The 26,735-nt window shown below is 42.6% G+C and overlaps 1 protein-coding gene across 17 annotated transcripts in view; it reads right to left on the minus strand.

Annotated features, from left to right (window-relative positions):
• Positions 1 to 26,735, minus strand: part of NEO1 (neogenin 1) — a 193,360-nt gene that overhangs the window by 15,587 nt on the left and 151,038 nt on the right. For 10 of the 17 annotated variants that reach the window (XM_030497330.1, XM_030497319.1, XM_030497317.1 and 7 more), the window contains exons 10-21: positions 26,063 to 26,211; positions 25,094 to 25,232; positions 20,761 to 20,810; positions 19,809 to 19,953; positions 18,914 to 19,024; positions 14,740 to 14,934; positions 13,842 to 13,937; positions 12,532 to 12,755; positions 9,482 to 9,620; positions 6,689 to 6,796; positions 3,976 to 4,170; positions 3,110 to 3,142 (exon numbers count right to left, since the gene is read on the minus strand). In XM_030497330.1, the coding sequence (XP_030353190.1) occupies positions 3,110 to 3,142; positions 3,976 to 4,170; positions 6,689 to 6,796; positions 9,482 to 9,620; positions 12,532 to 12,755; positions 13,842 to 13,937; positions 14,740 to 14,934; positions 18,914 to 19,024; positions 19,809 to 19,953; positions 20,761 to 20,810; positions 25,094 to 25,232; positions 26,063 to 26,211 (1,584 nt within the window). The remainder of the gene's footprint in view (positions 1 to 3,109; positions 3,143 to 3,975; positions 4,171 to 6,688; positions 6,797 to 9,481; positions 9,621 to 12,531; positions 12,756 to 13,841; positions 13,938 to 14,739; positions 14,935 to 18,913; positions 19,025 to 19,808; positions 19,954 to 20,760; positions 20,811 to 25,093; positions 25,233 to 26,062; positions 26,212 to 26,735) is intronic. The other 7 variants (XM_030497327.1, XM_032920170.1, XM_030497320.1 and 4 more) reach the window with 3 other exon arrangements.

Raw genomic sequence — 26,735 nt, forward strand, 5'->3', positions numbered from 1 at the left:
ATTGGATGCATTTGTGCCTGTAGGACCACATAACTTGCACTGAAAGGATGTGAAAATCAAACAACCCTAGATGGATTCTCTGAATTGCTGAACACCAGAAAAGCACCAGAAAAGCTGTGGGAGAAGGGGGGGCAAGAAAAATAACTGACAAAGGACAAATAGACACCCTATGCAATTTTAGTGCAGCAGTTGGAGCCTTAACATAGGCAAGATCATGCCAAAGGTGGCTGATCAGAGATGGTGGCACACTTCATGCCCATCTTTCTGTTTTTTTAGCACAGGTATTTTCAAATGAACTAAATGTCAGCCCATGAATGTAGTTGGTAACAGTAGCTATGCTGGCATGCTATATTTAGACTTCCATAAAACACTTCCCTGAGTACTATGCAAAGCTTTGTTAAAAATATCATCATAAAAAAAGCCACGTAGCACATAATAACAAGATTAACAACAAATTCACTGCTAAGAATAAGAAATATAAGTGTAGAGTCATTATTCTCAAGGAATATTTCCCATTAGTGCTGCAAAGACCTGTGCTTGGCCAAGGGAATTCAATATCCTGATAAACACCATGAAAGAAAATTAAACTCATTGCTCCTGAAGTTAACAGATGACCTAAAATAATGGAGGAGATAAGGAGATATAGAGAGTCACCTGCACAGACCAGCAGGGATCATGTAGTACACATGGGTGTAAGACACTGAATTGGTGCAGTTTATCATGAGGTCTGCTCTCTCTCAACCATCTATATCCTCACGCAGGCAGCTGCTGCTGTTATATACCCCCATACGTGTGTGTGTGGGTGACAAAGGACATAAATCACATTTAAATGATAAAACTGTGAGAAGGCAGCGATAGGGAGGAAGCAGTGCTCTGCAAACAGTTGTATTTCCAAAGGGTGTTGGGAACAACCACCTGAGGTGGCTCAGGGACGCCTGACACTGGCACTGACTGTGTGGTGTCAGCATCTGCACACCTCCAAAACCGCAAAGGTAACTACAAGATGCAAAGTCCAGGATTCAAACTAGGATGAAACTCCGACACCTGGACTACTGTGTTCAGCTCTGGGACCCCCAGCATAAGAAGGACGTGGAGTGGTTGGAGTCCAGAGGAGGCCCTGGAGCTGCTGCAAGGGCTGGAGCAGCTCTGCTCTGGAGCCAGGCTGAGAGAGCTGGGCTGGGGCAGCCTGGAGAAGAGAAGGCTCCTGAAGGGGAGACCTTAGAGCAGCTCCAGTGCCTAAAGGGGCTCCAGGAAACCTGGAGAGGGGCTTTGGACAAGGGCCTGTAGGGACAGAACAAGGGGAATGGCTTTAATCTGCCAGAGGGGAGATTGAGATGAGCTCTGAGGCAGAAGCTCTTCCCTGTGAGGGTGCTGAGGCGCTGGCACAGGGTGCCCAGAGAAGCTGTGGCTGCCCCATCCCTGGCAGTGTTCAAGGCCAGGTTGGACACAGGGGCTTGGAGCAACCTGCTCTAGTGGAAGGTGTCCCTGCCTGTGGCAGGGGTTGGAGCTGGATGGTCTTCAAGGTCCTTTCCACCCAAACCAGTCTGAGTCTATGATTAGGTACCTAACCAAGATGCTTCTCAGTATCTAATTCCTGAAACCAGGGACCAGCATTTTAGCCTTTAAATTCTGGGCAGCTCATCTCCTGCACAGTACAACCTGAGAGATGGCCTGACTCCTCTTGCTCTTAATACCAGCTCTGGGCTATAGAAGCATGGGGAGAACAATGTAGCTTAATTAAGAAAAGTAAGAGAGAGAAAAAAAGGACCAACCACTAAGGCCAGAGAGTCAACCTCATTGCAGTTTTGTTTCTTCCAAGTCTCGAATAACTTGCCTACTATTTCCTGAAGGACACAATTATGCAATTCAGTGGTACTGTCACCAAACAGGCTCTTCTCTCCAGCTTGTCTTCTCCTTTTCTACATTTAACCTACTGGCAGGATCTATAATCCATGAGTGTTCTTCTAGGAATTCTGAAACAAAACTCTTATGGCTTTTAGGTAGAGTTTTCTGATTTATAAATTAATCAAACTGTTACTAGAAGAATATGTTACTTTAGGATGGTAACGATGGATGATAAGCTTTAGTTATCTGCTGTAATAAGGTTAGAATAGTGCAGAATGGAAATAGCAGCTTCTAAATAAAACCTTTTAATCTTCCCCTATTCCCTTCCTCTTGCAGCTGAGCACTGCTGATGACACCATGAAGGTCTCTTCCCCCAAGACACACCTGCATCTCACCTTGTAGCTCTGTTACACAAGGCTGGATATGAATTGACTCCATTCTGCCCAGTATCTGCATCATTTGGCACACAGAAGGTAAAAGCATATTTAATAAATTACTTCTAAGTAACAAGTTGAAAACCAACTGGAAAAAAAAGCTCATGCTCAACCCCTTTAGGATCTATTTAATTGTGTGTCTGAACTGCTTGCCAATGCCCTTTTAAATCGCCCCTTTAGACTAATTCTTTCCCTTTTTATTGGGCTTGTAGGTTATTTGGAAGAAAGCAGCAACAGCCCTGGGACATCCACCGTATAATTCAATGTCATAAAGTCAAAGTTACCATTTTTCAAGCTAGAGTTTTAAAACCTGAGCCTTTTAGTAGCTAATGCTGTGCTCTTCAGGAGCGCCTGGAGTCTGAATGAGCTGACAAGCAGAATCTCTCTTGCAAAAAAGCTTTCTAGAGCAGGCATATTGCCTTTATCATGAACATAATTATAGCTGTAGAGCTCACAAAACAGCACTTGTGCTAATTAGGTGACTGTTAGATCTTCAACCTCGATGTACTGAGATCTTGCCTCAGTGGTCAGAGGCTGTCTGGAACATCACTTCATCCAAATTCCCTTTGACAGAAAGATTCAGCTCTGGCACAGCCCGCTTGTCCCTTCATGTGACATCCGACTGCAGGGATCACTTTATATCCCTAACACCCCAACCACAAACAGGACTTCCAGCTCTTCCACCACTATTACAAGCACAACAGGAACTTGCTCATTTACAGTTAGAGCAGGAGACAGTTGTTTCATTTACAAAAAGCAACAGCGCATGGACAGGAAAAACAAAACGTGTGAAGGCTGGAATAAAAGAGAAAGCATGGCTGTTCATTTACCTTGATCATTAGGCATTTTATCTGAGGATTCAGCTAGTGGGACAAGCACAGGGAAGGAAAAAACAAGAGAAAGATCACAAGGCTTGAAGGAGTGAGAGACAGAATTCAAAGTTTCACAATGCCCAAGTAGACCAGCTGGAGCTCGCATTTCTAACCACCAATACTCACATGGAAAAGGTACGCTTACAGAAGTCTACTCCGAACTTTTTATAATTCACCTCTCCTTCGAGTACTTTTTCCCAAGCAACGTGCATTTGTTCTACTTCACTAGTTCTTGATTTAAGAGCTGTTCTATCCCATTATTCCCACTGCGTCATCTAAGTCACCAGCACACAGCTGCACCACTGCCTCCAATTGGAGAGCTTGTGGCTTTGTACTGCTGCAGCGTGACACACAAGACCCACAACCTTAAAACATCTAAAAACTGCTTTCCTTAAAATCACCTTTAGGACACTAATAACTAGGTGACGTAAGTGCCCACCAGTAATTGAGAAACACTACAATGAATCAAGCAGCTGAGCAACAGTTGCATATCTATTAACCACATGCAAATAGAAAATTCCATTCAAGTCAAACTCCATTTGCTCTTCCTGTCTCTTCCAATTTAAACAGGCTGCTCAAAGAAGTGGTGAATGCTCCATCCCTGGCAGTGTTCAGGCCAGGTTGGACAGAGCCTTGGGTGACATGGGCTAGTGTGAGGCATCCCTGCTCATGGCAGGGGGTTGGAACCAGATGAGCTTTAAGGTCCTTTCCAACCCAAACCAGGCTATGATTCTATGAAATACAAAATTCACACTACCCTGATCTTATAGGGGTTGCAAACAGGAAAAGCAGAGGAAGATCACGAGATCTCTGTGGTGATTTACCTTTTGGTGTCCTGAACTGAACTGCCTCAGACATTGGCCCCATGCCCTTGGAGTTGCGGGCCTGAATTTTGAAGTAATAGGGTGTGTCGAGAGTCAGCTCCTGTATCTGATGGGTCAGTCTGTTTCCCACGACGGGTTCGATAACCCAATCGTGTATTTCAGCATTCACATCCGTACTATAGTAAATGATGTATCCTATTGAAAGGAAAAAGCAAAAGGATTTTATACATGAGAGAACAGGACAGTGGTAAGATCTCACAGAACATATTCTATTGACTTCTCATGATATTTGCACAGCTAAATGAAGATGGAATTTCTGAAAGTGTACTCTTACTTTTCCAGAGACTAAGAGTGCATTCAAATATTAGCCAGCCAGCCCAGCTTAAGTTTTAAACTGTTCACAAGTCTGTGTTAAGAGGAAAAAAGCCACTGGAAATTCAAAATTATTTCTGACCCTTGGTCACTGAATGTGGAGAAATTCCTCATTTCCATCTCTTTGCCTGTTCATAGACCAAATAATGTAAAATAACATAAAGCTCTTATTAAAGCATCCTCAAAGTATTGATACTTATAAAAACAGTTAACATTAAAACAACAGAAGATTCTCATGCACAGCTAAAGAGCATGTGTTCAGTGGTTTATAATGGTTTTATTTTTCAGGGTCTATATAAAGGTGACAACGATCAGAAAAGAACTGAAGTTATGTGCATGTCACAGGCATATAAAAGGTATAAGAAGAGTTCCTGTTCTGTTACTGAATATACTGCAATTACAAACCACTATGAAGTAAAAGCTTTATAACTTTTCTAATATAGGAAACACAGAGCCCCAGCATAAAATAAACACTTGCACCACTACACGGCTGGGTCACCAGCTGCTTCCTTGTCCCACACACTGCCAGGCTGGGGTTATAGTAAGGAGAAGGTTTAACGTTTGCTACTTGTACAGGTCACAAAGCAACGCATCTGTAACTTGGCCAAGAAGGGGCAACATTATATATATATATTTATTTATATATATATACACACACACATATATATAGATATCTATATATGATTAATGACAGTTAAAAGCACTATATAGAGTATAGTGACACAAGAATACCAACTTAAATCATGACTGTACTAATTAGTCAGCAACTATAACGATGCAAAAGCATCTGGAACCCAGACTAGCACAGTTCAGCATTTCACATCCATTCTATACACATCAAAAGGAGATCAGAGCTGAAAAAAGACAAGTATTCCACAGACATGCTCTCCAGCACAGGGAATCCCATCATCACTTTGTTTTTATGGTGTTATTTAGTGTACAGAAAGGACTAAGCTGAGTTAATGACTGACTGCAGCCCAGACCCCTCCGTGTGCTGGGCTGCACCCCCAGAGCGTGAGCAGCAGGTCAGGGAGGGGATCCTGCCCCTCTGCTGCGCTCTGGGGAGACCCCCCCTGCAGTCCTGATCCAGCTCTGGGGCAACAGCACAAGAGGGACGGGGAGCTGCTGGAGCGAGGCCAGAGGAGGCCCCGGAGCTGCTGCGAGGGCTGGAGCAGCTCTGCTCTGGAGCCAGGCTGAGAGAGCTGGGCTGGGGCAGCCTGGAGAAGAGAAGGCTCCTGAAGGGGAGACCTTAGAGCAGCTCCAGTGCCTAAAGGGGCTCCAGAAAACCTGGAGAGGGGCTTTGGACAAGGGATGGAGGGACAGGACAAGGGGAACGGCTTTAACCTGCCAGAGGGGAGATTGAGATGAGCTCTGAGGCAGAAGCTCTTCCCTGTGAGGTGCTGAGGCGCTGGCACAGACTTTTCCCAGAGAAGCTGTGGCTGCCCCATCCCTGGCAGTGTTCAAGGCCAGGTTGGACACAGGGGCTTGGAGCAACCTGCTCTAGTGGAAGGTGTCCCTGCCTGTGGCAGGGGTTGGAACTAGGTGGTCTTTAAGGTCCCTTCAACCCAAACCAGGCTGGGATTCTACGATTTCTGGCGTGAGTAGCTGCCTCTCTCACTGCAGGGGCTCTTCCCATCAGAGGGCAGCCAGCCCACACGTCCCTGCCAAATGCCTTGTTCCTGGTAAACTGAATCTCCTGTCTGGGAGACTCACACTCACCACAGAATGATTTGACGTTAACTGCTATTTATGCAAAAACAAACAGAAGTGAACTATTTCAGGAAGCCTTTAGAAATGGGAATCGAGACAGAAACTACAGAAGGGAAACAGTAATTATTATTTTCTGTAAAATGATCTATCCTACGTGGAAGTGGTGCAGTTACAGAGGCAAATAACAGTTTACTCCTAATGGTTTTGTCAGGGGAATAACAAACTGACTTTAAGTCTGTTCCATGCCACAAAGATGACACAAAGACAACAATGAGCACTGGGATGGATTCTCCTAAATAAGATTCTGACAGGCCAGAGGCATTACAGATGTGTTTCTGGAGGCATGCCATTAGAATAGCACAAGCTGATGAAGACACAGGTTATTAAGATATTTAAACTTCCAATTCTCTATCTGCTTAACTCCAATTTCACACTTTCTATCTTACTTTCTATCTTAACATATTTTGACTGGGTACAAAAGTAAATTACTAATCTGAACAACTAAAGAGATTGCCAAAGAAGATAGACACCTCTTGGCTTGCTCAATGGAACATGCTCACACGGTTATGCAGATTATATTCTGCTGTTAACCAGCATCTTGTATGGACTTTATTGCTCACGCAAACTGCACCTGTGATTTTGCCGTTGGCTTCTGATGGAGGCTGCCAGTTGACAATTATTGTCCGAGGTTTTCCCTCTTTGCTCACCACAGTCACGTCTTTGGGAGGAGAAGTAGGAACTGCAACCAAGCAGACAGACTTGTGTCACTGGAGAGATACAAGTAACCTCAGAGACATCTGTCTTTGTTTTACCATTGAAAAAGGCAAATACAATAGTAAAATCTCAGAACATTCGGTCTTCAAATAAATCCACCACCGTGTGTAGTGGTCTTACTGATTTACTCCATTCAACCATCAAATGCCACCTGGTGTGCAGCATCTCCTTTCCAGGAGGAGGTACCTGTTTCTAAAGAACCAGATGATCTTCGAGGTCCCTTCCAACCCAAACCATTCTACAGTTCTGTCAACAGATGCTGTGATTCATGACTGAATAAGCCCATGTCTTCAAAACCACAGCATCGCTGTACAGCTCTAACAGTTGGGGTCAGTGACTTCCAACTGAAATTCTTCAGTCACCATAAAAATTACACAAACTTGTGAAATAAGTATGTTTTATATGAAATATCTCCATATTTTCAGGTTTATGGTGGGACTGAGTAATGGCAATTTGCCACTTAAACCTGAATCAGCAAAGGAAGCCCACCTGAGATTTAGAATCATAATCCGTAATTGCTGACTGACTTTAGCAAAGAATTCTGTGTAATTTGCAAGGAAATCTGCAGCACCATTTGAAATCCAGAAATATCTGTGGAGCACAATTGTCCAACCTTTTTCCTTGGGTTGCCAGAGAGCAAGACTGAGAGAAAGAAAGGAGGAGAACGTGCTTCCTTTTCCCATCAGCCTCCTCTCGCCTCACATTTGAGGAAATGGCACAGGTTGCTGCAGCACAAGCCTGAAATGTGAGTCCTTGCTTGCTGTGAACTGAAATCTCCAGCTGGGGCTCAGATTAATGCTTCTGGCTGCACAGAGCCAACGTCTCCAAAGGTGCATTAACCAGCCAGGCTCTGCAAAGCCACATCATGAAAAACAGGAGACTTCTAATTAGGTAACTTCCAGCAAAGTAAATCCGCTGTGGATATTTAATACTATAATAGTAACATTTAGTGATTACAGGGCTTTCTTCATTTCAAGAGCTTTATGGCTATTACCTATTAGAAATTAATCCGTACATCCTCTGAGATGGCTACCTACTATCCCTGTGCAGAATAACAGTGGGAATCCTGGGGTAGCAAAAGCTCAACAGTTAGTGTATCTATTACCCCAGACTCTTACAAACACACTCAACAAACGTATGGATGTAAAGCACAACTCAAGGCCCTACAGTAAACTTCAGACTGAAAACAAACCCCAGGACTAGCCCACAAGAGATTTCTAACCCACAGACCAACACTGAACCCAGTATCCTGTGTTTTCCTTCTGCGGGAGCTGAGGAGCAAGTCCTGCACAATGCTGCTTCTCAGGGGTATCCAAAACCATGAGTCACACACTGCGGAATTTGGCAAGTGATATAAATTACAAGATTTGTTATGAGAAAATATATTTAGCCTTTCTGGGGTTGTTTCTTGGCTTCCAAGCTTTTAGGTTATATTTGCAAAACTTCTTAACAACCACCCTGCATTTACTTTCTATTCAAATGAAGTGAGATCTCCTGTATCTCACCCTCACTCTGGTGCTTTCTGAGTTTCAAATTCTGTTTTAAGAACTTTATTTCTGCAACTTTTACCATCCCCCATGTAGTTATGCATGAGAATTGTACACGTGTCACCAAAAATACCAAATCAAGTGTTTTAACCTGGGATGGGCACAGTAATTGGAATGGGAAAGAAGCCTCAGTCCAGATCTGCCTCCACATCATGGAATTCCCACCAAAAACTAAGACAATGTTTTCAAAAGCAACTGAAGCCCACTAAGGTTTTATGGGACTTCAGAATAAGTCAGATTTCTGATTTTAACCTGGTTTTGCTTTTTCTTATGCCTTGCTATAGACTATTTGGATCACCTCAACTAATTCTTTGTGTGCCTGATTTCTTTTTTGCTATATTTTAATTTAGTGTAAGAACTACAGGCTAAGTGGGACAGGCTCTTTTTTCATCCTTACAGTTCATACCAAGAGAAACCTAAGCACAATAAGCAGTCAATTTAAATGCACAAATATCATGTAACACTGCAGGATAAAAAGAGCTAACGAGGGACAGGGCAGGGGACAAGAGGTCCTGCACCTCCCGGGTACTCAGTGGGCACAAGTTCATCCCAGCACCTACAAACCCCCTTTTGTTCTGTCCTCTGAGCTTCCAGCATTTCTATGGCACTGAGGACTGCACTGGCAATTTCTGCCAAGGAACAAGAATTTAGGGCTGATTTGGATGTCTTAATTTCTACTGGGATTTCTGTTAATTCACTTGCCTCAGGCGCCTCCTCACTCTGTAACACTATCAGCACAATTACAGCAAGTTTTAATTATTATTTGCTGATGTATTTTCTTTGTATTTGTTATTAACGTGCTCTGAGATGCTCCAAGCATACACTTCTTTCTTCTCTCCTGTCCATGAACTGTGGTACACTATTCATTACTCCTTTGTAATTTGCTGTAAATTCTTTTGCATGCAATCATCCCTTTGAAATCTGAAGTGTGGTGTTGTTGATTTTAATCAGAGTTTCTGACTAAGCTATAAAGATAAGAACCTCCCAGCAAGTATTCATCAGCATAATCATTTTAAATACATGTTTTCCCTCTTCCAGAACTGTGGCATACTCCGTTCATCTCACTGGGAATGCTGGTCCTTCCAGAGAAAGAGGAGGAGTACCTAATTCAAAAGTCGTTCCATGCGCCGTCATACTCCAAGTACTTGATCTTCGCCCTTTAGTCACCATTACAGAGAATTCATACAAGGTGTTTGGCTTTAACCCAGTCACTAAATAGCTCAAAGTGGTGGCGTTGGCAGTCTGAAAGGAAAACAGAGTCAGTAACTTCTGAAAACATCAGTTGCCGGCTCCCAAACGCCCTTGTCTCAGGTAAGTGCTTAAAACATTTTCATAACCACAGTCATTAATTCAGTAATGGTTTTGCTCTGTCATGAAAATTCATTCATCAAGAATTAATGTGCAGTCGTTTCATCCTCAACTAGAAATGCTTTCTGCAATCAGCAAGAGCATTTAACAGCAGTCAATTAGAAATCAAAGGGGAAAAAAAGGCAATACGAGGTCTTGGGCACACTTGTTCTGCAGCAGGGTAAATCACTGTGTGCTTGGGGGGTACATTTACAGCAGTTCATTAACTGAGCTGGCAAGGGAAAACACCGAAGCCTAGCTAACAGTAACAGTCCTGCTTGAAATCTCCATCTGCCTTCCACATTCCTGCTACAACTTTCAGTCAATTTTTAACATGCTTAAAAAAAAAAAAAGGTAAAACCCCACCTGAAGGTACAAGGAAGGACAAGCTAAAAGGAGAAATCCTTTCTTCTTAAGATTTTAAAATCATAAATCGTAAGATTCTTAAGAAATATTAGCAGTCTTTTCCAACCTAGTTGATTCTGTGATTCCACCACCTTGCATTAGGAGCTGATGTACCCCTGAGGAAGAGCACACCAGTTCTTCCCCTCCACAATCCCTAGGGAAATGCCTAACCACGCTTAAGTGTTCGATTCTGTTTGTATCACGTGTCTGCTCGTAGCTGCAGCCAGAGGTGGCAGCTGGAGTCCTTTTTACAGGCTCAGTTATGGTTTTAATCTACAGCTTTGAAACTCGGTGGCTTTTCACTGCACATCACGTTGAATGTCAATGACACATGAAAGGCTAAACTGGAGCAGGAGACTTCTCTGCTTGCTCCATTTTTTAACCCCACTTACTGTTTTTAAGATCACAACTGTCCCATGGTATGAACGCTGCTCACCTACTAGAAAATAAACTTCATAAATATTACCTTGCAAAGTTTATTTTCCTTTTGTACAGTCCTAAAGATTTGAGTTAAGATTTAATACTTCAACTTACTCTGGAGTGCACACCGATACACCTCGGGTAGCCTGTGAGTAGGACAACTCTGCTCCATCAACAAAGATGCTTTGAAAAACACTCCCTGATCCACATTATGACACTGTTCAAAGCACAGCGGAATCTCTTAGCTTCAGGAACTGCACCACATCTGTTCCTGGGTTTATATGCTCTAGATCGACACTACTCCTACACAAATTTAAGAAAAGGCGGCTCTGTAAAAGTGGAACCTCTTAACTTGTGTTTGAAGTTATTACTCTTCTTCAGTAAGAGTTTGCAGCAGTGTAGAAGTGGGGATTAAATGTAGAAAATACGAATGAACTATACCAACATCCCATTTACTGACAAGGGGGATGGATGAAACGATTCCATGTTGAGCCAGTGTAGCACTGGATACCAGAGAACTAACACCAACATACAATTTCTGTGTGCAAGGTGGTGGAACATAGGAGCTCCAATGCAACGGGCCAACAGCCTCCAAACATGCAATACATAACCAGGCTGCTAGAGCTGACTGTGACAAACAATACACTAGCTCATACTTCATAAAGTTACCCAAGACCTGACTGAAATGCAGCAGCTGATGGAACAACACTGCTGAAAAAGGTTTTGCCTTTCTTAAAAGTAACCAGTGATGTCCACCAGAGTAGTACAGAACTGGTGGAGTATTTCATTTACCACAGGGTGGGGTTTTTAAGCATTTAACTAATGAAACTGCAGTATTGTATAAATCACTCCTGAGACATCCCCTGCACAGGACACAGGAATGTGGGCTCAAATAACTTGCCTTTAGAGGAAGAACACAGATATACATAGCTTTTCATTTTAATTAAAAAACCCCTGGTTTGTACCAAGATTGCCCTGTGAGAGCATAAAGGGAGCTCCACTCGCTGGAGATTTTAACAACCATTTCCTTTGAGTCTCATTTCAAATGTGAAATTTGAAGTCAGCACTTTTGAGGCCTCCTGATGACTCTGAAAATTAAAAAACAATCCAACCACCCAACTGAAGAAAATCCAAACCCATAAAGTGAGCCCCAAATCTACTCTTCAAATCAAAATACCAGATGAAAATCAAGGGAGGCAGGGCTTTCATGGATTTAATGTTATAGATGTCGTACCCATGCAGCTCCCAAAGGGAAGGTTCACTATCAACTTTGTATGAACAGGAAAGGTTGTAAAAGGAAACTTAAAGCCACCAGGGTATTTTCCCTGCATGACTCGGCCCAGGAATTCAGATCTGTTACCTGGAAAGAAGCCACTGGTAACATGTGCCTTACTAATGCATTACTGGCTCCTGTAAAAGTAAGCCCCCATCTGTGGATGTGATCATGATCGAGTGAAGCAGAAAGTATGAAACTGTCACTGTGTCCATGGCTCCACAGCAGAAAGTAACTGTGGAAATGTTCACCTTCGCTCCACCTGGTGGCCCTTCCACTCACACCAACACCCCACGCATGCAAAAGAGAACACGAAACCAACTCCTTCCACTAATTCTAGATGAATCTTTGAAGCAATGATTTAACTGAGCAGAACCAACGTGAACCAGAGCAGCTGTGGCTGCCCCATCCCTGGCAGTGTTCAAAGGACAAATGTTGGACAGGGCTTGGAGCAACCTGCTCTAGTGGAAGGTGTCCCTGCCCGTGGCAGGGGGTTGGAACTGGACGAGCTTTAAGGTCCCTTCAACCCAAACCAGTCTGGGATTCTATGAACTCGGTCCAGACATCTCAAACAAAACTGGGCCCACCTCTACGCCGCGTCCTCAGTGCTTGTCTTTACTCTCTGCTTTCACTTAACCCTGCCTCAAACATGAAACTACTTGTTACTGACAGAAGGCAGCTGTGTTAGTGCTAGTGAAGCTCCAATACCTTGTACTTGGTATTAGCAGGAATATTGGTTTTCCAGCGCACTGTGTAGTAGCGAGCGTCTGTGATCTTCTGGTTCTTCGGCAGAGAGTTGTCTGCCCAAGTGATCCGTATGGTGTCATGACTCAGGATGGAAGCCTGAACTCCCACTGGTGGCATCATGGGAGACGGATCTGGCACTGGAGTGTATGGAGCATTAATAACAAACAAATCAACCTCGGAAGTGTCTAGGGAATTGATGGGTAAAAAGTAGTGTATTATAATTAAAAAGGGAGAAGGTGGCATTTTAATGTAAAACAAAAACAAAAAGGGGAAATGCAGGGTAGTGCAATGAAATGAATGGTGAGAAATGGAGAAAAAGAGAGAAAAGCCAGAGTTAATAGGTGACATAAGACGGGCTAATAAAATCACTCTTGCATCGTGTTCCCTTCTTAAGACAGTAAGACAACATATATATGATAATATAGATATACACACCTAATATATTAGTGTTCAGTGCATTCAACCATGGCCTGAGAACCCCCAACATGCAGTAATTTGAACTGTATTTGCGTAAATGTCCACTGATCCCTCCCCTTCAGAAAACCATGAGGAAAAAGAGCTGAACTTCTAGATGGGTAAATGCCACTTCATAAAAATTAAGAGGAACTCCCAGCACCTTTTAAAGAATCTTAATGGTGATCAAGTTCCAAGTGCCACACAGGTTTGCAATAACTGAAGAAACTGCAATTGCAATGTCTTCATGATCTATAAGGATTCCTGTGTTAACAGCTACACAAACTAACTACGTAACATTGAGAGTCTTACAGGGAGCACAGTGAGCTACAGCATCGTAGTAGCTCGCTTGCAAACAAATTTCTCTGCTTAAAATCTTTTATTAATGTATTACAAGACAAGAAACACATATGCCAGGAACTTGCTTAGCGTGACAGCAGATTGAGACTTAGAGAAAGAAAATGCAGGCACCATATTCAAAACCTCAGTGTAAAAGACCCCCAAAAATCTATACTTGTCCATAAAATACAAAACAAGGGCCTTTAGAACTGTACCCACAGGATCTGTGCTGAGGTAATGGTGGTGAGGTGCTGGCACAGGCTGCACAGAGAGCCAGTCTGGGATTAGTACTTGAAAGGGAAGTGTTGTAATTTACAAACGAAACCAATTTTAGGTGGCTTAACGAATGGATGACATGTGAAGACAACCACCACAACAGCAAGGCCACTCAGTTACAAACCAGCACCACAAGCTCAGCCTCGTGCAGTTCATGGAGGATTTTGGGTGTGTAAACATGGAGAGCAGCCCCTTGCCCTTACCCGAGTGAGGCCTGGTCACCGCGCTCTCGTAGAGAGGGATCCCTTCCCCAACGTTGTTAAACGCTTTCAGAGTTATGACATAGTGGGAGCTTGGGTCTAAGGGGAAAAAACAAACATCTTAGGGCAAGCTGACAGTGAATCCTGTTTTCTCCTTCTCCACATTCTCTTTGTTCAGTATTTTATAATGGAAATACATGAAATAATTAGACTAAATTTGAATTGAGAAAATTTCCACACAGACCTTCTGTTAGTGCTCCATAGTTCTCATACAGCACAAGTCTGCAGTCACAGCAAACCTTCCTCGAGTACACTCAAAACAGCAGTGAGGAAAAACATCTTTACATGACTATTTTAAGTTGCTCTACTATAAAATTATTCAAAACTCCTATTCCATGGAGCTTCTCAATAGTTTGTGACACTAATATTTATTTTGCTTTCAGGATATTTTACCTAACACAGAGAATTCTTTGGACGGTTGAATCTCTAGTTTTCTTTTAAAGTAGATGCCACTGTATCTTGGTGACATTTCTGTTTCTTTTTTGCCTGAAGCCACCTGTTCTGCAGCTCCAGAAGGAGAATCGGGGAATGCTGCTCAGCATGGAAGCATTTTAATAAGTGTTGAAGTGAAAGCATCACATCAAAACACACTGTGCTTCAAACGTGGATGTAGGGTTCGGGGTTTAGCAGGGGGGTTATTCCTCTGCCTCTTTATCATCAGAAAATGGAGTTTATTTGAAATTTATCAACAGTGTGCCATCCGCTATAATAGCTCAATAAGGAAAAAGATCGTCTTTAAGAACACGCACGTAGTATTAGTTATTTATAACACTATAATTAGAAAACTGTTACAGAACTGAGAGGTAAAACTTGGGCACGGGTGTTAATTCTCTCACTATACCTAGGTTTTCGATGGTGTAGTATCTCTGTTTGTAGTCCACCTTGATGGTCTGGGCGTGAGGGCTGCCGATGCCGTACCCGATCGCGTAGCCTCTCACCACGATATTCTGGTTTTCAGGAGGAGTCCAGCTCACTACAATGCTGGTGACAAGCGGACGGACGTGTAGGGAACTGGGAACTTCAGGAACACGGGTTTCTATTAAAGAAAAATAATTAATTAAAAAGATTTCTTATAAATAAAGGAAATGCTACGAGCTAGGAAGGTCAAATGAAGCACTTTACGCTGTGTCTGTATTGAAAGGAGTATACTCCAAAGGAGAGAGCGCTGGTGTACAAGAGAGAGCAAAGAACTCTAATAAGCAGAAGAAAATTAACATAGATTTGTAGATTAATGTATTTTAATAGATCCTCTGTTTAAAAGAAAAAACAGTTGTACTGAAGGAAAGCATCAGATCTGCTTCAAGGCAGATGTTTTTGATGTTTGTGCATGTTCTAATTTGCCATTTTTCAAAATAGCCATGAAATTTATCACATCCTTCCCCTCCACAAAGCAATCTACTTTCAGTTCCATCACATTACTTACTTGTGGGCATTAAAATAATTATACTGAACACACACTAATGATGAGAGCAACATTCCTGACCTTCAATAGACTATTCCAAAGCTCTAAGAATTGTCAGTAAGCCAGCTGTTGCATGTGCTACAAAGGTTTCTTCTGATTTGTCCTACACTTGTCACTGTTTAAATCCCTGGGCCTCTTTAATATAATTCACAAAATATAATGCAACTGTACTACAAGCAACTCCACAAACACCACAAATCTCCCCACAATCCACCACAGTGATGGAATGGGGATCCTTAATAGAAGAACTTCCACAACACGGCACTGTAATCCCTGAGTATTTTTACTAGAAGGTTTTTTCCCCCACTGCTGAGTAGAACTTCAGAGCAACCTAAAAGCACAGCTGTATCTACTGGTGTCCAGGCCTTTGTTTTATCTTCCCCCAGATTAAATAAGAGCTTTTGTCAGGCCACTGGAGCCTGCTTTATGTTGGCATACGATAAATAATTCTGGGCAAATGGAAGCTGAGTTCCCTGCTCATTTTAGAGTTCCGAGGGTTCCAAGGGAACACCAGTTCCGAGGGTTGAGCTTCCTGCAGGGATTCCATTTTAATGAAACATGCAGCGGTTCTCTAAAAGCATTTAATAAAGCACTACGACAGGATTATTTGGATCATAATATGCCACTGGCCTGCTAGCCCAGGGAGTTTACAGTCTCCAGCTGACACAGCTGATCAATTAAAGTTCACAACTATTAACTACAGAAAAGCTACAGCACTGCAATAGGGGAGGTGACATTTTTAACTGCACACAAGTTAGTGCACTGGGGAGAAACTCTGTACAAGTGTTTAACACCTCTGGCATATGTGCTCCCGGGCAGACTTGCACCTACTCTGCAAAATGACACAGACCCCTAAAACTAAACTGTAAGAGTCTGGCTCCCATTTACATGGATGACGCTATAAAGTGAATTAGTTTCTATTTAAATTCAATGGAATGAAAAGCAGTTATGCCTCACATGTTCATTAAACCTGAGAAATTAAAGCTTGGTTGTACACAGATTTGCATGGTATTGAAATTATCCACATGAGCTTAGTAAAGAAAGCAAGCAAAAAATATCACAGAATCACAGATTGGTTTGGGTTGGAAAGGACCTTAGTATCATCCAGTTCCAACCCCTGCCATGGGCAGGGACACCTTCCGCTAGAGCAGGTTGCTCCAAGCCCCTGTGTCCAACCTGGCCTTGAACACTGCCAGGGATGGGGCAGCCACAGCTTCTCTGGGCACCCTGTGCCAGCGCCTCAGCACCCTCACAGGGAAGAGCTTCTGCCTCAGAGCTCATCTCAATCTCCCCTCTGGCAGGTTAAAGCCATTCCCCTTGTCCTGTCCCTACAGGCCCTTGTCCAAAGCCCCTCTCCAGGTTTCCTGGAGCCCCTTTAGGCACCGGAAGCTGCTCTAAGGTCTCCCCAGAGCTTTCTCTTCTCCAGGCTGAACAAGCTCAGCTCTCGCAGCCTGTCTCCATAGGAGATGTACACCTTCTTCCCAGCATGCACATACACAAAGATCTCATGCATGTATACAGAATGATACGGATGCCATGTTACATTGTCTTAATTGTGAAGTTTTATTACTTAATTCATTGTAAAGAATATGCACAAAGAAAGTGAGAATTCCTAAAGGACTGCAACATTCCCATTGGAGAAAAATTAAAATGGCAAAGCCCACACAGAATGAAAAGGTTCTTTTCTTCTCCCTCCTACTGCCCCAAATAAATTTAATCCTGACGCTATCCTCTGGCAAAGTACCATTAACTCTGCTTCAAAAGCAGAGCACACTTTCAGTACCGTGTGTAAGTGTGCCTATGTGCAGAGCTCTGCAGAGGTTTGGGGAATGAGCAGGTTCTCAGAGCTGCAAGGTTGTGTCACAGCCAGTTAGAGGAAGACAGACACAGATGAAAGTAATGTCAACTCTAAAAAGGCATTTTAAATAACTACAAAACAGAACTCTACCCTGAACACTGGGCTTTGCGCTGTTCTTGATGAGGCAGTGGAGAGAAAGCAGCAAGAGGATGAGTACCAAGTCAAGCATCAACTTTGCATAACACAAAGACTGAAGCCCGGGCTCCTAAAAGCTTTCATCAGCTGACTATCGAGGCAATCTTCCAACAGCACAGAGCAAATACTGGAGCTCTTTCATTATTCTGTCTTCCAGCTGCCAGCAGAACTGACTCTCAAGCCGCACAGATGTGAAAGACATCATTGGACCCTGCAGCCTTAAGCTAGAATGACCCTCCAGCTACTTTAACAAAGCCAAGAGGGAAACTGGCCTACAAAAAGTGTAAGGTAACTTGTGTGCAGCAGCACTAATTAAATGCTTTTCTGAAATGGGAACAGTCTACCCAGAATCAGCAGCTCCATGTTGGCAGTTCCAAAGAGATTTGCCCCATCCTTTTTAAAAGAACCACTTTTCTTCCATTTTAATTGCTCTTAGATTCCTGGGAGATGCTCGCAGATCTGAATTCTGTATTCTGCATCTGGATCTGAATTCTGCAAGAAGCAGGTTCCCACCTGCAAATTGTTCTGGTGTAGTAAATAACCAACATCTGGGCCAACTATTAAAGGTCAACAGTTTTCATGGAACATTTTCTACTTTTAAACTCCACATAGGGAAAACAAGATGTTAACATGGTTCTGTGCACTGCATATCATGAAGCAGTGGAAGAGACTTGACTTCTGATGGAAGATACTGCTACCAAAAATGTAATAACAACGAAAGTAACAATTATTGTGGGTCAAATGTTCTCTTTAGAAAGAGTCTGAGCAAAACTAGAAGCCCAGGAAAATATTTTCAGAAAGTGTGGTAGCAATGATGGGAAGCTTGCAAAGGTCTACAGGTGAACACAGTGCTTTCCACTCTTTCTTTGGTCCTGTGCCAAACCTGACAGAGTCTACAACCAACCCAAGTCTGCACCCACAGTGCAGACACCAGCACCTCACACTGCATCCAACAGCGCTGCACCTCATCAGTCAGCACATTGTGCCTCCCAACAGCAAATCTCCACTCCCATCAATTTGGTGTATGCTTCCATGGTTTCATCACTGGAGGGCTATATAAATACATCTTCACTATTTTACTTCCCAAGAGGAAAACAGTCCTCCTAGCTCAGTTTCATAGCATATAAACCCCTACATGATTAGTATGATGAATTTTATTACAGTATAAAATTTGAGCCAGTATTATTGCTATTAGTATAATATAAATCTTATTTTATATTATTATTTAAATATTGAATCACTGACATTGTCATTCATAATCAGCTATTTCTTAGCAGAAAAGTCTTAGTGCCAATATACAGTACTAGGAAGCGTAGAAGCAGAGCTTAATTTCAAGCTATTGTATTGACTCTGCAAGAATTTTACGTTAGAATAGAAACTAATTTCAGTTAATCATAAATAAAACACATTGTACAATTAGAATATAGGAAAACCAACTGAAAACAAACAGTTTGCCTTCAACAAAGGCAATCAAACTTGAAAAAGGCAATAAAATTCATGCCCTGCCCATGAATTCTAATGGTTTTGATGTCACGAATATGGGCACACTTCTGATCTTACCATCCAGATCACTCTCAAATGTTTCTGCTGACACCCAGTCGGTCGCTGGTCCGGTACCGTTGACAGTCAGGGCAGCTACTCGGAAGCTGTATTCTGTGCCTCGTTCAAGACCTTAGAGACGAAGAGTACCCAAGATAGCAAACCAGGAATTCCAACTGCCTTCCACCCCACTGGAGCATAACAGGAGGTCAGGAATGGAAATGGTACTACCCACACCACAGCATTGACCACAGGGTATAAGAGCTGAACAGTGACTGGAGACACCCAGGGTTGTGACACTGCAGACTGCCCCTGTGGGCTACTGGAAAGGACTGTGAGATACTGTTTGCATCTGGCTTTAGTTCCTGCCTATTAGTTAGTTTTAAGTATGGAACCACCCACTCCATAACTAAACCTAGGTGAAGAGTATAAACTGTGCAAACAGTTTGTTTCCTGTATGGAAGAGTGTATAGTCAATAATGAAAGCAATATGAAAACGCACTTAGAATTTGATATATGGAACATCTTCAACAGGCTTTGCTGCTGGCAAAAATACACTCTAGTTACAAGCGCAGATCAACTCCTGCTCTGTGAGAAAACCAAAACTTCCTGAGTCACAGCTGGAGTTCCTGAGATCAGAACATCCTGTTAAAAAGTGCATATTCATTTTCTGGAGAGGCACAATTCCTTCCCTTTGGACCAACTGTTCATTTACAGAGATTGAACTACATGATCCTCCTGTTCTCTGTACTGTTCATTGCCAGCCAGCCCACACTACCTCATAACCTACACACACTCATTTGAAGTGTTTTCAGTTTTCCCCCAAGGTAAGAACCCTCTGTAAACATCTCAGCCTGAGCCCACTAAAAGCACCTAAAACCCCTGTGCTAACAAACACTTGCAGATGATGGCTCACCTTCAATGAGCTGATAGAGCTGGGTCCCACCGATGCTCTCGGTTACGTCGCTCTTGCGGGACACCTTACGGTAGCGGATCTTGTAGCCAGTGATCTGTCCACTGTGTGTCCCTGCAGGAGGAGGCTGCCAGTGAAGCATGATGCTCTGTGGAAGGCAGAAGGTCATTACAACATCATCACCCCCCACATAGCCAGAGAAACTACCCTAGTGCCAATAGTTCATGAGACACAGGACAAAGTACTGCATTTTCACGTAGTAAACCAGAGCCTCTATGCAACAAGTAAAACCCTATGATTCAGCAGTCACCCAGGTCATACATGTGCCTACAGAAGTTCACCTCAAAGCATTCAATCCTGTTAGACCTTCTGATACAAACAGCCCCCTTGGGTTTCCCCTTCATTTCCTTCAGGTTATCTTAAGATAGGGTTTACTTGAGGATCTATCATTAAGAACTGGTATTTTCTCTAAAGGGTACAAGTTACCTGACCTGTAGTTTATGTGCATGAAGTTATTTATTTTTAGTCATACAGGTGGTAAAGAAGATATCTGGAAAAGAGTTTTCAGAAAAGGCTTTTTAAAGAATCACCAAAGTCATAATGACCAAGTGTAGAATTTTCTCTTTAAAATGCCCAGAACACTACAACGTTAAGCAATAGTTAATCAACAGGAACATGTTTGAGCCGTGGTGCTTCTGGCCTTTGTGCCTGATGAAACCTATTCCATAATTAGCCTCCGTGCCTTGGTGCATTGTCACGGTCTTCACTGCGTTCCATGACATACAACCCACAATGGGATTGGAGTTTCTAGGGCTTCAAGCACCACGTTCAGATATTCTCCCATACGGATAGCTGAAAAGCAGCACAGTAGAAAAAAAGGCCCCAGATTTGGCCAATCTAAGACCTGCCAACCTTTTATTTACCGCTTACAAACAGGAGATTCTCCCCATCTTACCTTGGAATTGCGGACCTCCAGCGTCAGATTCTGTGGCGGAGCACTGGGGACTAGAAACATTCATGGAATTACAACTCCAAACTTGCCATATACTGTATCAAGTGCTGTATTTTCATACACAACTGCTCTCTGCTATCAATCATTATGAAAGTACAAACCATTCTGGTTTAAGACACTGTATAAAATAACTACAAAATACAACCAGAGGTACTTTATGACATGCAGTGACTGGCTTAGAGATTTATGTATCCTTATGTCCAAGAACAAACTCACTTCTTGTTCAGGTCTTTATTTACTAAAGGTATCTAAACAAAAAATGGCTTCTATTTAAAGGTACTTCCCATAAACTCTAAGAAAAGAGATCACATTCTGTACTGTTCAAAATCAAATCTTTAATATTCATGCTTGATTCAGAGAACCCCCATTTAAAATTCCAGCTGTGGATTCTGTGATCATGATTTTCTGTAACAGGAAAACCTCAGGGTCAACCCATCCCCGTGTTACTGAAGAGTAAAGCACATCACAAAGGCAGTTTCTGCTTTTAAACTTGGACACTGTTAGTTCTTTGCTAGCTGTAGCAACTTGCTGGTCACAACAGTGTAACTCTGTTAGACAAAAGGCAAGGTGAGAGGGAACCTGAGAGCACGGGAATCCTGTCACAGCACTTCAGACTCCCAAGATTACCTCAAAGGCAGAGATAAGGGTCCCTGAGGCTCCAGCAAAGTACAAGGACTGCGAAGTAGCTCAACAGGGTAAAGGCTGTTCCAGTCTGAATTACGTATTTCCCAAACAACTCACCCCAGCTACAACAATACCTAGGAAAACACTCCTGAGTGCAGAAAGTGAAAGGTACACTGGGGTGTGGTTAAATAAACACAAGGATGCTGGGGAGGGACTCTTCATGAGGGACTGTAGCGATAGGACAAGGGGTGATAGGTTCAAACTTAAACAGGGGAAGTTTAGGTTAGCTATAAGGAAGAAGTTCTTTACTGTGAGGGTGGTGAGGCACTGGAACGGGTTGCCCAAGGAAGGTGTGAATGCTCCGTCTATGGCAGTGTTCAAGGCCAGGTTGGATGGAGTCTTGGGTGACATGGTTTAGTGCAAGGTGTCCCTGCCCATGGTAGGGGGGTTGGAACTATATGATCTTAAGGTCCTTTCCAACCCTAACTGTTCTAGGATTCTAAATACCCCTCTTCCACTATCCCACAGCTAAAAGGGATACAACAAGCATCTGGTTTTCCTTTTCTCTTGCCAAGTGAGCAGAGTCTGAACCGACCAGATGAGGGATTAAGTGCAATGGCCTTTAAAAAGCAACACGAGTTAAGAGGAGAAAACGAAGTTTTTTTGCTGTTTGTTTTACATGGTTGGTGCCTACTTTCAGAGCAACCTTAAGAAAAGACTCAAGTTTCCCAAGAAGTGATTAACATCTATATTGCAAATGTGGTGAGAGAAGGACAATCAGCCGGACACAGGAAAGGATACATGCACGTAGGTGTATTCATATACACGCATCTCGCCATGTTCACAGCTCATTTTATGTCAAGGTAAGCTTAGACCTGGACCAGATGAAGAGTTTAACCAAGCCAACAAACGAAATGGATGTTCTATGGTTAAGATCCTTTCCAACCCTAGCTATTCTATGATAGTCCACGCTTTGACAGGAAAGGCCTGACCTTGTCTGGTACATTGTACATAGGTGACCACCCAGGCCGGAGGACCACAACATGCTGATGGTTCAGAGAGCTGTGATGACCCATAAGGACAATGTCCTCGCTCAGGGTGTGATGCAGGAATTACATTTCTAGCTGTAACACACAATTGCTTCCCATAGATTGGGAGGACGATGAGAAGAGAGGTGATGCTTACAAGCAGCACATAAACTGTGGTTCACATTGTAATACCTAAAGGGCTATCCTGCAACGAACCACTGTAACAGATCAGGAGCAAAAACCTGCACAAGAATGAGGAAGCTTGTTAAAGAGAACCTAAACGAAGGTCAGAAAGAAATCCCTGCAGGAGACATGGAGAGTGCTTACAGACACCACAGAAAGGAAACACAGAAGAAAACGTGCATCATTCATCTGGAAGGATTTGAGAGATGGAAGGGGGAGAGCAGCACGGTTAAGCAGCAGGGTTGTAAGATTGTAAGCAGCAAGATGACATCCTTTGGAAAGCTTTAGAAAAGATATTTCTGTACGTTAAATGTGAAAACTGAAGTTGGGCCAGAAAGAACTTCAGGAAAACTTGACAATGACATTACAAGTAATAACACATTCTTCTTCAAACAACTAAGGAGCTGGAAGCCCTTTAGAGAAATTGTAGAATTAGTGAATGGTCAGGGTATGACAGAAAAAGGAAAAGATAAGGCCACACACCTATCTTTTGTGTTTGTACTGAGTGAAAGGAAGAGGAGAGGCTCCGTAATACTCTTTAAAAGGGACTTGCAGGATCTCTCAAACAGAAATGTCAGTACAAGGGATTACAGAAGAGTCAGACATAGGGAGCAGCAGCGTGTGGCCAGGGTTAGCTGCTATCCATCCAGGATTCCACAAGGAACTTGGGAACAGAATGGTTGCGTGACAAATCTGTAACCTCTCACAAGTTACCTTGATACTGCGAAGTGGCAAATTCAATGTGGTATTTAAAAGGGGTTCCATTTGAGAAACTTCAAGTAATAAGTCAGAAACCTGTAGCAGGCAAACTGAAGCTACAATAAGGTGTGAAATTCACAGATGTATGGAGTAATAATACATATTTATCACTTTTTACAGGGAAATTCTGCACTGCAAACCTGCTGGAGAGCTCTTTGGGAAGGGGATAGAAGTCCTTGCCTGAGCAAACAACTGGTTCAAAGAAAGGAAAGAAAAGGGGAGAACGTGATGACCTGTGGAGGTGCACTATGGAAGGTACTGGAAGTGATGAAAGGGGGATGAGCAGTGAGGTGACCGAGGTAAGTGCAGACAAGGTCTGATGGTAAAGAACTGCAGAAAGACCTCAGGGCATTTAGTGCCTGGATATTAAAGAGACAGATGAAGTTCAGAGTAGATAAAGTTACACACATGGGGAAAAAAAAAAACCTACCTCTACATGCAAAACAATAGCTCTAAGCAGACCAATTCCACCAAGATCTGTCTACTCCCAAAATTCTGAGCAAACTCAGTGCTCAGAATGAGACAAGAAACAGGCAAATGCTCGTCATTACACACTTGCATCTTTGATACAATTTTAGTCCCCTCTTTTAAAAGCAAAGGGGAAAAGAAACCGTGGAATAAGTCAGGAAAGGACACTGGAGGTTGAAATGGCTCCAGGGAAGGAATGGCTAACCATGTCTGTGACTTCGGAATCTGGGAAAGAGAGGGATGAGGGAGAACACGGCAAAGGTCTATGAAATGAGGAGCAGGACAGAGAGGGCTGGTGGACGCTAAAATACAAGCAGGTTTGGAACAGACAAACGGGCAATTTTCACAGTAAGTTCATTGGCAGATCTCTGTCCGTTTGATGTTGTGGATGATAAAAGCTGACATCGGTTAGAGAGCATGCCGAAAGGGTTTCATACAAGAGCAACTGAATTAGTAAATACACAGAAACCACTGCAGGGTCAGGAAGCCCCCCAGAAACAAACTCAGGCACAGAGAATTTGGGACAACACTGCTCTCTGCTCATCTCTTCTGGTTTTGGTCACTCCTGGCGAGAGGATTCCAGGCTAGGCTTGCTTTTGCACTGACTGTTCTCATACAGGGATAAACTTACCCATAAAAGTTAACAGGAACACAGATCATTCCACAGTTGACCACAGACCTATAAGTTGCTCATATCACCTCTTTATTTGCTTCATAGAACACACTGTTACCACTTTCTCTTTCATTATTGTATGAAATGGATTTAATAGTATATGTGTCTAAACAAAGACACACAACTTCTTCCCATATGACAACAATTAAATTAAACACTCCAAAAGCAGAACTCTGCTTGTGTGTAAAAATATTGCAGAACCTGACAGATAATTTGGAGTCGCTGCATTCAATATAGTTGGTTTTCTGTCTGCTCTTCATACTTTGTACACTCAATAACCCATGAAATAAGCTCCTGATGTTGAAATGAAGGACACCGTTGTTTCCTAAGCGGAACACCTGGCACTTTTGCACATACAGTAATTTTCCTTCACCCAATTTGGAAAGCCTCCGGGGGAACTTGGAACCATGTATGGCCATATGCAATAAGCACCTTTTTAATAAAACAGGGCAACAATGAACAAAGCCTGGTTAAAAATTCACTTAAAGGAAACGACTGGATAATTCCTGTAAAGAAAAAGACCTGGAATAAAGCAGCTTACCGTCTGACAGTGTTCGCACAACAACATCCTGGGTGGAGACACCGGGGCCATGCTTGTTGTAAGCTACCACACGGAAACTGTACTCGGTGTATTTCTTTAACCCGTTAATGGTGTAGGAGAGTCCTGCTACATCAACATCCTGTTCATAAGGAAGCACACACACAAGGTCAGAATCAGGTCTGCCACTATTATACATGCCTTACGAGCTTGAATAAAGCAATTCTTGAAGTCACCTGGCAAATCTGCCTGCTAGTAACAATTCTTACTATGTGTTCAATAGTGGGATGCAGGAGTAGAAGAGGTCATTTTACCTGAGGAGTACAACATTCCTATTTAAAAACATGTAAAAACTTATTTTGAAAACTAACAAAAAAAGTCTTCCCGCAGCTTTTTAAAGCTGGAATCATCCTCATATGCTATCAGAAGGAAATTAAATGACTGGGATTAATCCTCCCAAAGCTGTGTTTATTCTCAGGTGGCAGCCTGTACTTCTACAGAACATACTGGATCCTTCCAGTAGAACCGTAAGACAATTTAATCAATAAGATGCTCCACACTATCAAAATATCCATCAGCAAACCAAAGATCTCAAGTAGTAAGAACAGTTCAGAATAAGGATCATGCTAAAAATCAGGAGTTAAACTATTTTACTATGAAACTGTAAGCATCCTTTATACTGTTTGAACTAGAAGGATGATGGTTTTCATCATTATTTGCATTCTCCTCTCATGATATGATGGACTTCCCCAAAAAGCTACTCAATGCTGGTGAGTATCTAAGTAAGTTTAATTCCAAGACATTTCATGCTGGATTTTTCATTTTAAATATTTCCTTGGTTTAGGCTAAAGGATTCAGTCTATCAGGAAGATGAACACTAGGTGCTTTTAGGAGTTTAAGGCAAAAATGTAATAAAAGGAAAAAGGCTGTTCCCAGCATTATACATCACACAGGAAGAGCTGGGCTCTGTACCTGCTCAGTGTCCTGCCCCTTCTCCATGTGGTAGAGTTTGTAGTTCTGGATTTCACCATTGCCAGACAGCGGCGTTTCCCAGGTCACAGTAACGGAGGTGGGGGAAGTGGCCAACGCTCGGATGTTGGGTGCTGGACCAGGAAGCTGAACTGAAACACAAGTGTGAAACTGCTTGTCACCGAGCTGAACCATCACCATTTGCAGTAGCTAATCATTTTAGCATCAACTCCACTACCAGTTAAGGTAAAAAGATGTGTATTTTTCCACGTTTCACATAGATTCATTGGGCCGTGTAAAGGTGGGACCCAATTTCTGAAGGAGATCCTGCTCCCAGGATTCCATTTATCCTGAACGATTCTAAAGAATGACAGACTTCATGTTTGTTTAAAGTTTTCCTTTTTTCCCCTTTTTCAGTTAATGACCATTTAAAAACATTCTTCTTATAACAGAAAGTTTACATAATTTAACAGGGAATTTCTTACCAGTTCTTCTTAATGGTGAGAATAAATCATGAAAGCTCATCAACTTGGAAAATCAGTTTGAAACTATGGTCTGCAAGTTGATGGTTGCAAATACAACTTTTAAGAGTACCTACTTATTCAGGGAAACATCATGAATGAGAAACCACCACCACATCAATCCCAAAGTCAGGAAGACTCCAGATATTTAGAGC

The sequence above is a fragment of the Strigops habroptila genome, chromosome 9 (assembly GCF_004027225.2).
Source record: "Strigops habroptila isolate Jane chromosome 9, bStrHab1.2.pri, whole genome shotgun sequence".
NCBI classification, from domain to species: domain Eukaryota; kingdom Metazoa; phylum Chordata; class Aves; order Psittaciformes; family Psittacidae; genus Strigops; species Strigops habroptila.